The 14,309-nt window shown below is 53.6% G+C and overlaps 2 protein-coding genes across 5 annotated transcripts; one reads left to right on the forward strand and one right to left on the reverse strand.

Annotated features, from left to right (window-relative positions):
• The first annotated feature begins 315 nt into the window (after positions 1-315).
• PIAS3 (protein inhibitor of activated STAT 3) lies at positions 316-10,021 on the forward strand. 3 transcript variants are annotated; one of them, XM_057721361.1, is made up of 14 exons: positions 316-431; positions 3,422-3,839; positions 3,999-4,083; positions 4,306-4,356; positions 4,598-4,688; positions 5,186-5,320; positions 5,518-5,623; positions 6,194-6,267; positions 6,402-6,562; positions 7,342-7,475; positions 7,552-7,720; positions 7,877-8,010; positions 8,250-8,287; positions 8,845-10,021. In XM_057721361.1, exons 1-14 carry the CDS (start codon positions 429-431, stop codon positions 9,109-9,111), a joined length of 1,866 nt encoding a protein of 621 aa, XP_057577344.1. In that variant the 5' UTR covers positions 316-428; the 3' UTR covers positions 9,112-10,021. The 3 variants fall into 3 exon arrangements, with proteins under 3 accessions (XP_057577344.1, XP_057577348.1, XP_057577340.1); XM_057721365.1 differs by lacking the exon at positions 316-431 and adding an exon at positions 519-764; XM_057721357.1 differs by lacking the exon at positions 316-431 and adding an exon at positions 900-1,482.
• On the reverse strand, positions 7,141-12,617 carry NUDT17 (nudix hydrolase 17). Of its 2 annotated transcripts, none has more exons than XM_057721379.1 (8): positions 12,418-12,617; positions 12,043-12,226; positions 11,772-11,797; positions 11,542-11,634; positions 11,182-11,280; positions 10,822-10,958; positions 10,287-10,439; positions 7,141-7,707 (listed from the first exon to the last, which is right to left on the reverse strand). In XM_057721379.1, exons 1-8 carry the CDS (start codon positions 12,607-12,609, stop codon positions 7,704-7,706), a joined length of 888 nt encoding a protein of 295 aa, XP_057577362.1. In that variant the 5' UTR covers positions 12,610-12,617; the 3' UTR covers positions 7,141-7,703. The 2 variants fall into 2 exon arrangements, with proteins under 2 accessions (XP_057577362.1, XP_057577371.1); XM_057721388.1 differs by lacking the exon at positions 7,141-7,707 and adding an exon at positions 10,002-10,172.
• Positions 12,618-14,309: the final 1,692 nt, after the last annotated feature.

A 14,309-nucleotide genomic window follows, 5' to 3' on the forward strand; every position in this document is an offset into this window, starting at 1 on the left:
TTGGGTAAACTGCTCTCAAGTTGGTACTTTCAAGTGACCCGCCTGCGAGTTATTAGCTTAGTTGAGAATGGGGCCTCTGGGAGGTCTACGGCTTTGGAGGAAGGAGAGCAGGCAGTTCAGAGAGTGGCAGAAAGGTGCCCTTTTTGGGTGAGAAAATCTATCCTCTGTTCACTTTCACTTACACCAAAGCTGTGGGGTCTCTGGTGACAGTTTATCTGAGGTAAGGGATAGGAGACCACAGGTAGAATTAGGGTTCAGGTACACTTTGGATTTTAGCAGTCCATGTTTTCTTTCCCCTAGGGAGAGAGGCTCACTCTAAGTAGGAACCTCTTTATGTGGTCAGATTCCTGGTCCACACCGTCTTATCTGCAGCATTCTTCCACCCAAACGCATACTCGAGCTTCCAAGGGGTCAGAGCGGCAGTGAGAATGGTGAGCTATCAGAACTTTTCTCTTGATCCACTTTCTGGAGGAGTTAATCTCTCCTGCGCCGGCTCTGAGTCCCTCCCTCTCCGGCCTCAGGCTCCACCTCCTCCCCACTTCTCCCGCGGTCCTGGCGGGCTTACCCAGGAGGGGGCGGCCCCAGGCCCAGCACTGGGCCGGGCGGAGCTCCCGCCCGGGCGGAGCTGCGGCTGCAGCGTCCAGCTGCCGGACCGACCTCCAGCCGTGCAGACTGCAGGAGCGGCGCCGGGCCCCCTCCCCCCACCTCCCCAGCCCACCCTCCGAGCTTCCCGAGCCCCCTCCCCGCTCCCTGCAACTGTGCTGGTAAGTCCCACTCTCCGCACCAAACTTTTTTGCTGACGAGTTTGAGTCCTACCGCCGGACCACGAGATACAATGTAACGGGGTGGGGGGGGGGAGGAGGGGGAGGGGGAGGGGTGAAGAATTGAGAATAGCCTTCTTGAACTATTCACGACTCCATAGCGTCCCTAAAATGGATCAGATCTCACCCATTTCCCGAGTGGGTAGAACTCTTGAATTTAGCTGGTTAAACTTGTAGATAGGGAGATGAGGGTATTTGCTCCAACTTCGCTACCCCCTCCCCCATTTCTCTGAGATTTAGTCCTTCTCAGTACTTTCCCTCCATATTCCAAGTATCTTTGGCTCCCTAAAAGCTCATCCCTTCCCAACTCCGGCGTGGCAAAGCCCCCTCCCCAGGTACTTCGGGTCCACCTCCTCTCCCATTCGCCCGGGGACCCCGCGATCCTTCGGGCGGTACGCCCCCTCCGGGTCCACCGGTCTGGCACACCGGCCAAAGACGTGCAGGGGCTGGGTCGGGCTGTGGAGGGAGGGGCTGAGGCTGGGTCCGAACCCCGGCGGGCGGGGCCGGGAAGGGGAGGTGTAGGGGGCCGGACGGGGCGGAGCAGGCGGCATTTGCGGCCGGCGCCGGGGTGGAGAGTTGTGCGCCGGTCCCTGGGCCTGAGCTCGGGCTCGGGCTCGGGCGCCTGCGATGTCTCAAGATGGCGGAGCTGGGCGAATTAAAGGTACCGGCCCCCTCCCCCATCCCCATCTGGACCGAGCCCGGCTGTACGCCGAGTCTGGGAAGCGGCCGAGACTGGGTGCTGAGGGCTCGGGTGGGGGCCGGAGACGTGGTGGGGACTGGCTGCTGGGGATGGTGAGAAGTGACTCTGGGCGAGGAAGGGGCTGCGGCAGGCTCCGGGGGCGGGGCCGCGGGGCAGATGCAGGGGTGGGGCCGAGGGGAATTGCAGCTGTTGGGGGCCGAGGCGCAGGGGGCGGGGACGCGGGGTAGAAGTCGGATTTGGTAGTAGGGGCAGATGCAGGGGTAGGGCAAGGAGGGAAAGCTGCTGTACAGGCAAAGGGGGCGAGTCGACCAAGGCCCAGAGATGCGACAGTAGGGGGCAGATGTTGGGATGGGACTGGGGGGCAGATTACGGGAAGGCTTCTCGAGGGAAAGCCGCTGAGAGGATAGAGGCTTTGGGGCTGCTCTTGGGATCTGAGCCTTGGGAAGTACCAGTAGGCGGCTGAGATCTAGGGGGCGGGGCTGTGCAGGGATAGATCGAGGGGTGGGGCAGAAGCATCCTGGAGGCTGAGAGGAAGGTCCTGCTTTAATGAGTAGGTATCTTTGGGCAGAGATAGAGGAGTGTGAAACTATGGGATAGAAAGGGAGAAGTTCTTGACAAAGCTAGTGGAGAAGTAAAGACAGGACAGAGGAAATAAGAATGGGGAGAAAAGTAGAGGAGCATATTCCTCAAAAAGGGCCCAAAGCCATAATGCCTCCTATGAGGGGAAGAATTGTGAAGGGCTAGAAAGGCCTGCCCATAGCAGGGACTCCTAGAAATTCACCGAAGGACGTCCTTTAAGAAGAGAGCTTCCCACTACCAGAGACTCGAGGATTACCATATCCGAGGACATCTCGCAGAACCTTTAAAACTCATGGGGTTCATCCCCCTGTCTACTGGCTTTATTCTGCCTTTTGAAATGGAGCCACAGTCTTGGGAAGGCCTGAGGTCTAGTTGCTGGGTGCAGCTGCCTAGGAGAGCATGCAGTTCTTGCACCCTGGCTCAGGGGCTGCTCGCCATCTCATTCTCCCAGGGCCTCTGTTTCAGAGCTTTCCCCTTCTCTCTTCCACCCCTGTAGAGGAGGGGGAGGATCACTTATTTTCTCTGGGTAGGAGAGAAGCAGCATATTAGTTCCTGGCAGATGGAGTAAACAGGTAAACAAGAAGGATACCTGGACTCCACAATTCGCTGTTAACCCCTCACCCCAAGTTTTGGTCCTGTTTCTCTCCCAGAAAAATAGGACTGAGGGCAGAGTGGTTGTGTAAATGACACTGAGAAAGGATTTGGGGGAGTTATGAGCATTGAACCCTCACCTGAAAACCCTGGCCACAAAAGCTTCAAAGGCTTGGGGAAAATAGCTGAGGTAGATGGAGGTGTTGGGAGGGGTGGGCCTTGGGACACAATCCGCCAGCCACCTGGCCCCTTTCTTCCCCGTGGGGCTGTCTGACCTGAATCCTCTTCTCCCCCTCCTTCTCCTTGTCTCCTATCCTCTTCCCAGGAGCTGGGATGGATCTGAGAGTCTGAGAAAGAGCAGGAGAGGAGATAAGCAGCTTACAGGAGGGTGCAGGATCAAGGCAGGGACGGAGGGAAAAGGCTGTAGTGGACTCAGAGATGTGCTTTGGGTGGCATGCTGTCTGCTGCCTGCACCCTGCCCTCACCTGCCAGGCATGGGGAGCTAGGGTTGCTCAAGCCTGGTGGGTAGTGGCGAGGTGACCTGAGGATTGTTAAAATGGACTTAGATGTCCTTTTGGCCAGGTTGGCTGTCTGGCAGTAATCCACTGGCTGAAAAGCATCTTTCTGATCAGTGCTGGAGGGGAAAGTGCATTGTCCACCTCAGCCCAAGTGTCTTTGGCAGGACAGGCCTGTCCAAGGTAGGATTCTCAAGCTTCTCTGGTCTCCACAGCACATGGTGATGAGTTTCCGGGTGTCTGAGCTCCAGGTGCTCCTCGGCTTTGCTGGCCGGAACAAAAGTGGACGGAAGCACGAGCTCCTGGCCAAGGCCTTACACCTCCTCAAATCCAGCTGTGCCCCCAGCGTCCAGATGAAGATCAAAGAGCTTTACCGCCGACGCTTTCCCCGGAAGACCCTGGGGCCCTCTGATCTTTCTCTGCTCTCTCTGCCCCCTGGCACCCCTCCTGTAGGCTCTCCTGGTCCTCTAGCTCCCATCCCCCCAGCCCTCTTGGCCCCCGGCACCCTGCTGGGCCCCAAGCGTGAAGTGGACATGCACCCCCCTCTGCCCCAGCCCGTGCACCCTGATGTCACCATGAAACCATTGCCCTTCTATGAAATCTACGGGGAGCTCATCCGGCCCACCACCCTCGGTATGGCTCTTTGTGGTCCCTGGGTTTTCCTGGACTCCATGCCTCTTCCCCAAGCCTTTCTTAGGCTTTAGTCCTGTGGGATCAGCAGCCTGGAATAGGGGCAACTTCTGTGGCTGCCTGTGCATGGGCTTGGGAATAACTGCCCCTTTGTGTCCTCAGCATCCACTTCTAGCCAGCGGTTTGAAGAAGCGCACTTCACTTTTGCCCTCACCCCCCAGCAAGTGCAGCAGATCCTCACATCCAGGTACATCTCCTTCAGTCCCCACCTCAACCTTGGGTGGTTACCCTTAGACTCTGCCCTCTGACTTTCTTCTCTTCTGCCCTGCCCTCCTTCCTCTCCATCCTCCTGCACCTGCTTTGTCCCTCATTCTCTTGTATGTCCCTTCTGTATCTGCTGGACATCTAACTTTGTGTCTCTGTCTGTTTGGGGCCACATACTGACATCTCTCCTCCCTCCCTGTTCCAGAGAGGTTCTGCCAGGAGCCAAATGTGATTATACCATACAGGTGCAGCTACGGTGAGTTGATCCTCCTTCCCCGCAGGGCTCCCGTGGCGGGTGGGAATGAAGTAAGGGTTTGACAGTCACTGTTAGGAGATGTCCCTGCTTTGCCACCTCCACCTCAGCCCTGGGATTCTTGTTTGGAAGCTGAAGGCTGCAGATATCCATGACTGATTTTCTGAGGTTGCCTGCCTCTCTATGCCAGGTTCTGTTCAAGTAACTGCCTCCCACCCTTTCATCTTCTCTCATCTCTTACCAGGTTCTGTCTCTGTGAGACCAGCTGCCCCCAGGAGGATTACTTCCCCCCCAACCTTTTTGTCAAGGTCAATGGGAAACTGTGCCCCCTGCCGGTAAACGCTCTTCCCTTCTTCTGGCGGTAACCCCTTCCCTGTTTTAGTCCCTAAATGTTACATCTATTATGAAAGAGGCATGCCTGACACATAGTAGGTGCTCAGTTTATTGACTGAATCAATATAATCTAGAGAGTACTAAGATAGGGCTGAACAAGGGTTCTCTCAGAGCCCAGAGGAGGGACATTATTTCAACTCAAAGGTTCAGAAGTGATTCTCAGAAGCGATGACCCCAGAGCTGAGGGTTAGAAGTAGGGTATCCCTACTCTTTCTCTTCAAGAATTCAGTGAGCAGGTTCCTCTTTATTTGGTCAACGAATAAGCTCTCGTTTTTCCCCAGGGATGAACCCCACTCCCAACCCTAGATAGCGCTCCCGTGTTTTGAGACACTGAATGGGCCCCCATCTCACTCATCTCAGGGAGTGAGCTGACCTTTTCTCCAGAAGGTGAGTAACCTAAGGCAAGATGTCTTGACCAGTCCCTCTCTCCCTCCCCCAGGGTTACCTTCCTCCTACCAAGAATGGGGCTGAGCCCAAGAGGCCCAGCCGCCCCATCAACATCACACCCCTGGCTCGACTCTCAGCCACTGTTCCCAACACCATCGTGGTCAACTGGTCGTCTGAGTTTGGACGGGTGAGCTTGGCTGAGGCGGGGAGCCTGGAAAAGTCTGCAGGGAGTGAGAGGGAATCATCCAGTGTCTGGGGCTGGGGAAACATCTTCTCTTTATGGGTCTCTCTGCTGTCTCTGGCCCTCATGTGACAAAGGAGGGGTGGAGGTGGTGGTCGTGTACGAAGCAGAGGCTAATTGTCTCCCCCACAACCTCCAAGTAGAATTACTCCTTGTCCGTGTACCTGGTGAGGCAGCTGACTGCAGGGACCCTTCTACAAAAACTCAGAGCAAAGGGCATCCGGAATCCAGACCACTCCCGGGCACTGAGTGAGTAACATCCTGTCCCTCTTCACTCTGACCCGGCTCTAGTTCTTTCTGGCCCTCCAGCCTTTATAATTAAACTCACACCCCTCCTGTGACAACTTACCTCTCACATGAACTCCAACCCTCGCTGTACCCCTCTTACCAATCTTTATGGCTGAGAAGTGGGGCCACTCCAGGCACTGAGTGACCACCGTGCATTTCCAATTACACACCTGCTTTGCACCTCACAGACCCTATCTCCAGTCCTGTTGGAATGTGGGTTCTCCAGACAAGAAAGAGGCTTTAGGTGTCATCTACTCTAACCCTCTTTGTGATGCTTCAATTCCCTCTAGGTCATCTCTGCCAAAGTGTCACCCAGCTGTATTTAAGCATCTTCAGGGATGTGGAAATCTCTCCCTGTCATCTAGCCTTCATAATGCAGATCCCAGACCATCCCCATGTGACATCCCATCCCCAAAAAGGCTTTCTACCCAGCCGCCTCTCAGCCAGAGCCATCTGCTTCTGGTCTCACCACCTGCTGGGCTTCTCTCCAGCCTTGCTGACCCCATGGCTCTGGCCCCATTCTTGTTTCAGTCAAGGAGAAGTTGACCGCTGACCCGGACAGTGAGGTGGCCACTACGAGTCTGCGGGTGTCACTCATGTGCCCGGTGGGTACGCGGGAGAAGAGAAGGGGGAGGAAGGGTGGGTTAAACCTCCGGAGTCAGATGAGGGTTCCTAGGGCTATTAGAGTGAGGCTTTCTGGGACACGGGGACTCTGACCAGAGAACTTGTTTCTCCTCAGCTAGGGAAGATGCGCTTGACTGTCCCTTGTCGTGCCCTCACCTGCGCCCACCTGCAGAGCTTCGATGCTGCCCTTTATCTACAGATGAATGAGAAGAAGCCAACGTGGACATGTCCTGTGTGTGACAAGAAGGCTCCCTATGAATCTCTTATCATTGATGGGTAGGGGCATTCTGCATTCAGCTTCCGTTTACCTAGGACATCCACTAGGACCGCCCCCCGCCCCCATATATAAATATATATCTGTAACTTACTTCCCCTCCCATGAAGCCCAACTCTAAACCTACCTGTCTCTTTTATATAAATATTATCTATCTATCTGACCTATTTACCTCTCCAACATTGAGAACTTACTACACACTGTGCCGAGTACTTTGCATGCCTGATCTCATTGACTCCTATGAGATGCCAATAACCCTGTGAGAGAGGTACCGTCACTACAGGTGAGGAAGCTGAAGCCTAGAGAGATTGAGTATCTTGCTCAAAGTTATATTGTTAGTAAGTGGCAGATCCAGTGTATCAAACTGTTCTATCGAACAATTACCTGACCTCTTACTGAACACAGCAATAAAGTTTTTTTGATCTAGCGAGTCCTAACCTGCTTCCAGAGCCTATATTATGGTTCTTGTTCCCAGTGCCTCTTTTTGCGGTGGTTTATAAAGTTCTGTATCTCTGCTCCTTCTGTTTTGTCCCTAGTACTACTTGAAACAGATGCTTAGAATGTGTTTCAAAACTTAGCATTTAAAATTTTCAAAGCTCTTTTATACCCATTACTTTATTTGATTCCAGTGACTCAGAGAGGTCTGGAGGGTGGATAACATCCCTAATTTACAGATGAGGAAACTGAGGTTCAGGAAGGGAGTCTCAGAACTCCCTGGCTACTGTTCCAGCCATCTCCCAGCCACATGAGTTCCCATCTCTCCCCCCTCCTCGCCCCCCAGTTTATTCATGGAGATTCTTAATTCCTGCTCGGATTGTGATGAGATCCAGTTCATGGAAGATGGATCCTGGTGCCCAATGAAACCTAAGAAGGAGGCATCTGAGGTTTGCCCCCCGCCAGGGTATGGGCTGGATGGTGAGTGACCCCCTGTCCTCCAGTTGAGCTAAGTCTTGTATGGCCTCTTCTCTGAGACACAGTCTTCTTACCACAGGCCTCCAGTATAGCCCAGTCCAAGAGGGCAATCCATCAGAGAATAAGAAGAAGGTTGAAGTTATTGACTTGACAATAGAAAGCTCATCAGATGAGGAGGACCTACCCCCGACGAAGAAGCACTGTCCTGTCACCTCAGCCGCTATCCCGGCTCTACCTGGAAGCAAAGGGTATGAGGAAATAGGCTGAATGTAGCAGGAGGGACAGAAGAAGAAGAAGTCCAGAATGCTTTCTCATCTCTGGGCAAACTCTGGGGCAGAGATGGGACTTGGGAGGCTTAGCTTAGCTGGGTGAGGGCATCTGTGATTCCTTCTCTCTCCTCACAGAGTCCTGACATCTGGTCACCAGCCGTCTTCGGTGCTACGGAGCCCTGCTATGGGCACGCTGGGCGGGGATTTCCTGTCCAGTCTCCCACTACACGAGTACCCACCTGCCTTCCCACTGGGGGCTGACATACAAGGTATGACACTGATCACAGGGTGGGGTCCTGCACTGCCACATCCTCCCCCAGACCAGCTCACAACCCTTGCTCCTTTTCAAAGCTTTTTGTCTGTTTTGCAAAGGGCCACAATCCAAGGAACTTCTTTGAGAGTGTGTGTGTGTGTGTGTGTGTGTGTGTGTGTGTGTGTGTGTGTGTGTGTGTGTGTGTGGTGAAGGGGTCAGATAGGAGGTTGATTTTAATTTTTCTTTTCCTACCAGGTTTAGATTTATTTTCTTTCCTTCAGACCGAGAGCCAGGTAAGTGGTCCCTTTTCCATCTCAGATCTCTGAAGCTTCCTTTCTAGGCACTGATGGGCTCCCTCACTCTCATTTTCCCCAGGGACCTAAACCTGCTTCTCCATGGAGGAAGGGGGGCAGTACAGGCCGTTTATTTCCCTCCTAGGCTGCACTGGGACTTCCTCAGAGTCTCACCCATGTCTTCCTCTGTCCCCTGTTACTTACTGTTCTGTCTTCAGAGTTTTTAGTGTAGTTCTGTGCTCATCACATCCCCGCCTGGCCCCCCCCCCCGCCCACGTGCACTTGAGCACCATGACTGCCCCAGCCGGACATTCCACACATTTCAGACGCCCACAGGGCCGAGAACCTAGCAAGCTGGTGGGGCTGTCCCAAGGCAGAGAAGAGGGGTGGGTGTGAGGAAGTAGGGGAAGGAGTCAGAGGGAGGCTCTCCCACTTCTCAGAGAATACTTTGGGGTCCTCAGAGGTTTATTTATCCCATATGATATTTCTGAGATGAGTGACTGGGAAGCGGGTAGAGTCAGGATAAAATCTTAAACCATGCTCTTGGTTCCTCCCAGCACTATGGTCCCTCCGTCATCACCTCGCTAGATGAACAGGATGCCCTGGGCCACTTCTTCCAGTACCGAGGGACCCCGTCCCACTTCCTGGGCCCACTAGCCCCCACGTTGGGGAGCTCTCACCGCAGCACCACTCCAGCACCCCCTCCTGGCCGTGTCAGTAGCATTGTGGCCCCTGGAGGGACCTTAAGGGAGGGGCATGGAGGACCCCTGCCCTCAGGTCCCTCTTTGACTGGCTGTCGGTCAGACATCATTTCCCTGGACTGAGTCCCCTGGATTATGGAACCTTCACTGCCTCCCAACACTGAGCAAGTATGCTGTGGAGTCTGGACCCCTGGCTACTCTGACCCCTCAGGGGGCCTTTGGTCAAAGGCCAGAAAGATCTTCATGGACACCTGTTTTTGGCCTTATCTCTGCCTGACAAGGCTAGCACCCAAAGGGTTAATATTTAACCTCTTTTTAAGGACATTTGGGGTCTGTTTTTGGAAATGCTGATGTCCAGCACATTCCTTTGGGTCTGTTAACCTAGGCAGTGGGAGGCAAGTGGGAAGGGGTGTGAGTTGGGGAAAGGGCTGAATCCTCAGCCTTGACTGTCTAAAGCCTTGTGGGGAAGGGGCCTTTCTCATCCCCCAGATACCCCCTCCCATTCCCCAAAGCCAACTCTGTTCCTTCCCCATATCCATTGTCTCTTCATGTCCATTCCGTTCTCTTTGGCCAAACAGACAGGTGGAGTAACTGAGCTAGGCAGACACATGGACAGAGAACTCTATTTTGGGTTGCAGACTTTTTGTGCGTAAACAAGAAAAACCAAAATACTCCAAAGATGACTTTCCCTGTCTCCTGCTTCCCAGAGTGACTGAGGAGAAGATAAGGCCTTAGCCCCGATCCCCAGGGGTTTGGGAGAAGGGCTCGGCCAGTCGCCTGGGTTTCTATTTATATATTTAAGTTCACAACATGCTTATGCTGACCAGCCTGGGGCCTGAACTTCTAAAGGCCCACAGTCCTGTGGTTAGGTCTGGCTCATTCAGCACCTTTCCTGGGAGGTGGGAGCACCCTTGTGCTCTCTCCAGTCTCCCTTTTCAGGCTCCTCTAGGGCCTAGGATCTATGTTGTAATTTTACTTTTTATTCCCACAGTTGTAGCAAAGTTCTTACCCATAATAAAGGTTGTGAATGTTCTGTGAGTGTCACGGAGGTGGGCTGGGGAGGAGATTAAGCACCTTGCTTTTCAGATCCCTGGTTTGGGAGGAGGAGGGGATCTGTGTTCTGTTCTTCCCTTGTGGGTCCTGGGTCCAAGTGAGCTCCACTTCCACATGGTAGGGGTGTCACACTGATGATTTCCAAGGGCAGTTGTTCTTTCTGCCTTTCCTTGCTCTATGCCCATATAAACACTAGACCATTCAGCCCAACACTGTGGAGTCCTTAAGTCCTTCCTCATCCTTACCTGCCTAGATGTTGCAGCCAGAGCCTGAGGGCAAACTTGGTCCCAGTGCTGACCCTCTCTTTGCTGTCTGCCGTGGCGGGGGTCGTTCGCAGCAGTGTGGACGTGGGCAGGGCCAGAGGTCGAGCTCCTCCCTCCTCTGCTAGTTCCACTGCACTGCAGAATGACAGCTCCTGTCTGGGCTGTGCCTGGTGGCTTAGCCCACTTCCATATCCATTAGGTCATCTGATCCTCCCAACCACCACAGGAAAGGGGTGGGTGGGTGTTAAGCTCATTTTACAGAAAGGAGGGTTAAGTGACTTGCCCCCATGAGAGAGTGGGACTGAAACCCAGTCTTCAGCACTAGCCGGCTGGACAGGAGCCCTTGGAGTATCACGAGCGGTGTCTGATCTCATGTACTCTTTGGTATCCATTGACCAACTCCCTCCCCGAATCTCCCCCACAACACAAAACTTCCTCCCGAGTTAGAGACAGAAGATGAACTTCTCAATGTGTATGTGTTGGTGTGTTGGAGGGTTAGGGAGAAGCTCCTACTTACAGGACAGAAGGCGGTAGGTCCTGGGGAAGATGTCTGGGTGTCTCTGTCCCATCCTCTGTGGCAGCTACTGCAGCTGCTACATCTGGTCCCAGCCACATGTGGGCACTCACCTCACTTGGGTTTGGTTGGATCCGGGCCTGGGGCCAGACATGTTGATCCCTTAGTCATGGCCTGTCTCAGAAGACCTGTTCATATCACAGCCTACCCACAGGTGGAGTGGAGAGACTTGGGCCAGGGACAGGGGGAGAGGCTACTGGAGTTTTTGGTTATCTCTAACCTTCCCCCTCTCCCACCTTAGTCAGAGTTGGAACCAGTCTGGGCCTCCTAAGCTCCATTTCCTTCATGTACTGCCAGCCCTACCTGCAGCTGCTGCTGTGACTCCTGGGAGATGACAAGTAGATAGAGAATGATGTGATGGTATTTGGGGAGACCCCAGCTCAGCCTGGGAGGATAGGCAGACTGAGAGAAGAAAACAGAAAAAAATGAGAACTTCCTGTCCATTTTTGAGACTATAAATGCAGCTGAGGAAGTGGAGAGTAGAAATGGTGCAGGAGGGACATGGGTAAGGGTTGTGGGGTTGGGGACTGCAAACCACCCACACTCCATCGTTTCCCCTGTGGTCAAGGCAAGTTATGGCTGTTCTGTGGGCTTTGGTGGGTTACAAGCTGTTAAGGGCTTTTGGTTAAATAGGAAGGAACCTCTCCCAGGTCCCTGTCTCACCTCCCATAACCCCAGAGGGACCCAAGAGAACTGGCCCTGGGGCAGCTGTAGTCCACTCTCCTCCCAAAGCTCTCGAAGCCCCGCATCCAGCAGCTGGGAGTGAGAGGGCAGGAGGTCAGAGAGGCCACTGCCTGACGCCTCCAAGTCCTGTGTTTCTCCTTCCCTCAGCCTACACCCAAGGTGGTCCCTCCTTCAGGGCAGGGTGCAGGTTGGGTCAATGGATTGGCTACCTCTTCATCAGGTTCCACATGCCCACCTGCAACAACAGTGGGACCAGTAGGTGAATGGTGGTGTTCCTGGTCAGGGACCCCCCCACTCACTATTTACACTGCCCCCTCCTCCGGTGGGCACAGATGCAGGTGTAGCCCCTTGTGATTATGGGACCTATTGATACCACAGTTCTGGGCCTACTTCTCTGTCATTCTGAGACTGGGAACAGCACTGTTGGGTAAAGGGCAGATTTCTTTCCTGGACTTAGGGCCCTGACCTCAGGTCGCTCACCTGGGGGTACCCAGAGGTTGGGGGACACGTTGAGGGTGCGGGTCCTTCGGGTCAACAAGACAGTCTGATCGCTGGACTGCAGAAGGATCGCCACACCCAGATCCACACCTCGATTCGTGGGCAGCTCGGCCCCAGGAGCCCTGGGCTGCTGGTCCAGGGCCGCAAAAGGGCAGAAAAGGGGTCGCTGGCGAGAGGGAGCCGCTGGGGTTAACATCTCAGAAGCGGGGCGGGGCTTTCAAAAACTGGGCGACACGGCGATGGGGGAGGAGGCCGAGGCAGGCGACTGGCCCCCAGGCCTCTCGCCTCCAGCTCGCACCGGATCCCAGACCCCACCTTCGGCCCTGCACTCCCCCGCCGCGTCCCCCCCTTCCCGACCTGGAGCGGAAGCCTGGCCGACGCGCCTGGGAATGGCCTGTCCGAGAGGACGAGTTGTGCCCGCTTGAAGCTGCAGTGCGTGGGCCATGGTCCGAGCCCCGGCCCGGCGCCCAGCAGGCCACACACGCTCTGCGCGAAGCTCACCGACTGCGCGCGCCCGGACACGAGCAACAGCACCGGCGCCGCCGCCATGACGCGGCTCCGCGGTCGCTGCGGCCCGCCCGGCGCCCCCTGGCGGCCCAGCGGCGCTTCCCCGCGGAGCCTTCCGCCAGGGCCGAAGGAAGCCTGGCTTCCGGAACGTCCCCAGGGGAATTTAGGCATGACACCTGGGGATGATCCAGGAGTGTAATAAGCAAACGACAAAGGGGAACACCTCTAAATCCTCAGCTCCTCTTTTCTTCCCATCTTCTGTTTAGGAAAATGATCCCCAGACTTAGTCATTTCTGGACTCAACGTGTCATCTCCCACCAGCCATGGGTGGAACTATAAGCACTCCTCCATGGCACTCTGCACACCTGTTATAGCAGGTAACACCTCGAACTAGTTAATTACATCTGTCTCTTCGCCAGACACCCAGGAAACATTTTGACACCCAGGAAACATTTTTGTTTTCTTTTTTTTTTTTTCACCCAGGAAACATTTTTGACATCTTCCTTTTCGTTTCCCTTCCTTCCCCCCTTTCTTTTTGCTTGCCTTGGATCTTCGTTACAGCAGGTGGCATCTTCCTTTGGGGTGCTCTTTGTTGTGGCCCAAGGGTTCGGTAGTTGCGGCCCAGGCTTAGTTGCCCTGGCATGTAGGATCTTAGTTCCCGGACCAGGGATTGAACCCTTGTCCCCTGCATTGGAAGGTGGATTCTTAACAATGACCACCAGGGAAGTCCCACCTTCCCTTTCTTTCTTTCCACTCAAATGGCAACCAAGTGCAGTAGATTCTACCTCCTTAAACCTTCTCAAATCCATGTCACTCTCCAGCCTCCATTGCCCAGTTCAAGCCTTCCTCATATTCTGCCTGAGATATTATTACAAGTTTCTAAATAGCCCTGCCTCCACCAATTCATTCTCTACAGTGTGGCCAGAGTGATCCTTCCAAAATACAAATCTCATTTTGCTTCCCATTGCTCTCAAGATAAGTTACTTAACACAGCTTAAGGAAGGACCCACCCCTGCCTATCAATTCTGGCAGGATGTATATGCCCTGTTTTTTAGTCATATCCTATTCTCAGTTCCCCCAAGAAACAGGCTGTGCTTCCCTCTGGGATCCTTTCTCCCTTCCACCTGGCAAATCCCCATCTTTCAAAATACAGATTGTGTCTCTTTCTCTATGTTCCCTTTCCTCCCTGACCCTTTTGCCCATTGCCTCTGTACATGATACTTTCCCACTATAGCCCAACACTTCCTTGTACTTATTTGTCTCCTTCCACTAGGCTGTATGCTCAAGGCTATTCACCTTTGCATCCACAAAGCCTGATCCAGTACTGGGCACATAACCGGTGCTCAGTAAATGATGGTAAATGTCTTGAAGGCAGAGATAGTATTGTTTTATCTTTGTATATTATATCTAGTATAGTGACTGGCAATTAATTGGCATTCAAATGTTTAATGAAATAGAACTAACATTGGTAAGAGGAAAATGAACAGATTGTAAAACAACACCTAACTGCTGGGACAAATTATGTCAACTAGATTAGTCATCTACCCATGGTACTAAGAAAGAGAAGTTAGAATCGTCAGTTTTTAGGAACAATGGTGAAGAGGAAGGCAGTGATTTATTGAGTGCTTAGAATATGCCAGGCATTGTGCTAAGTGTTTCACATACATAATTTCAGATGTGTTAGAAACCCGGAGCTGGCAAATGTGACTTTTACCCATAGATTCTAGCCTGACTGCTTGGGC

This window comes from Hippopotamus amphibius, chromosome 1, assembly GCF_030028045.1.
Source record: "Hippopotamus amphibius kiboko isolate mHipAmp2 chromosome 1, mHipAmp2.hap2, whole genome shotgun sequence".
NCBI lineage: Eukaryota > Metazoa > Chordata > Mammalia > Artiodactyla > Hippopotamidae > Hippopotamus > Hippopotamus amphibius.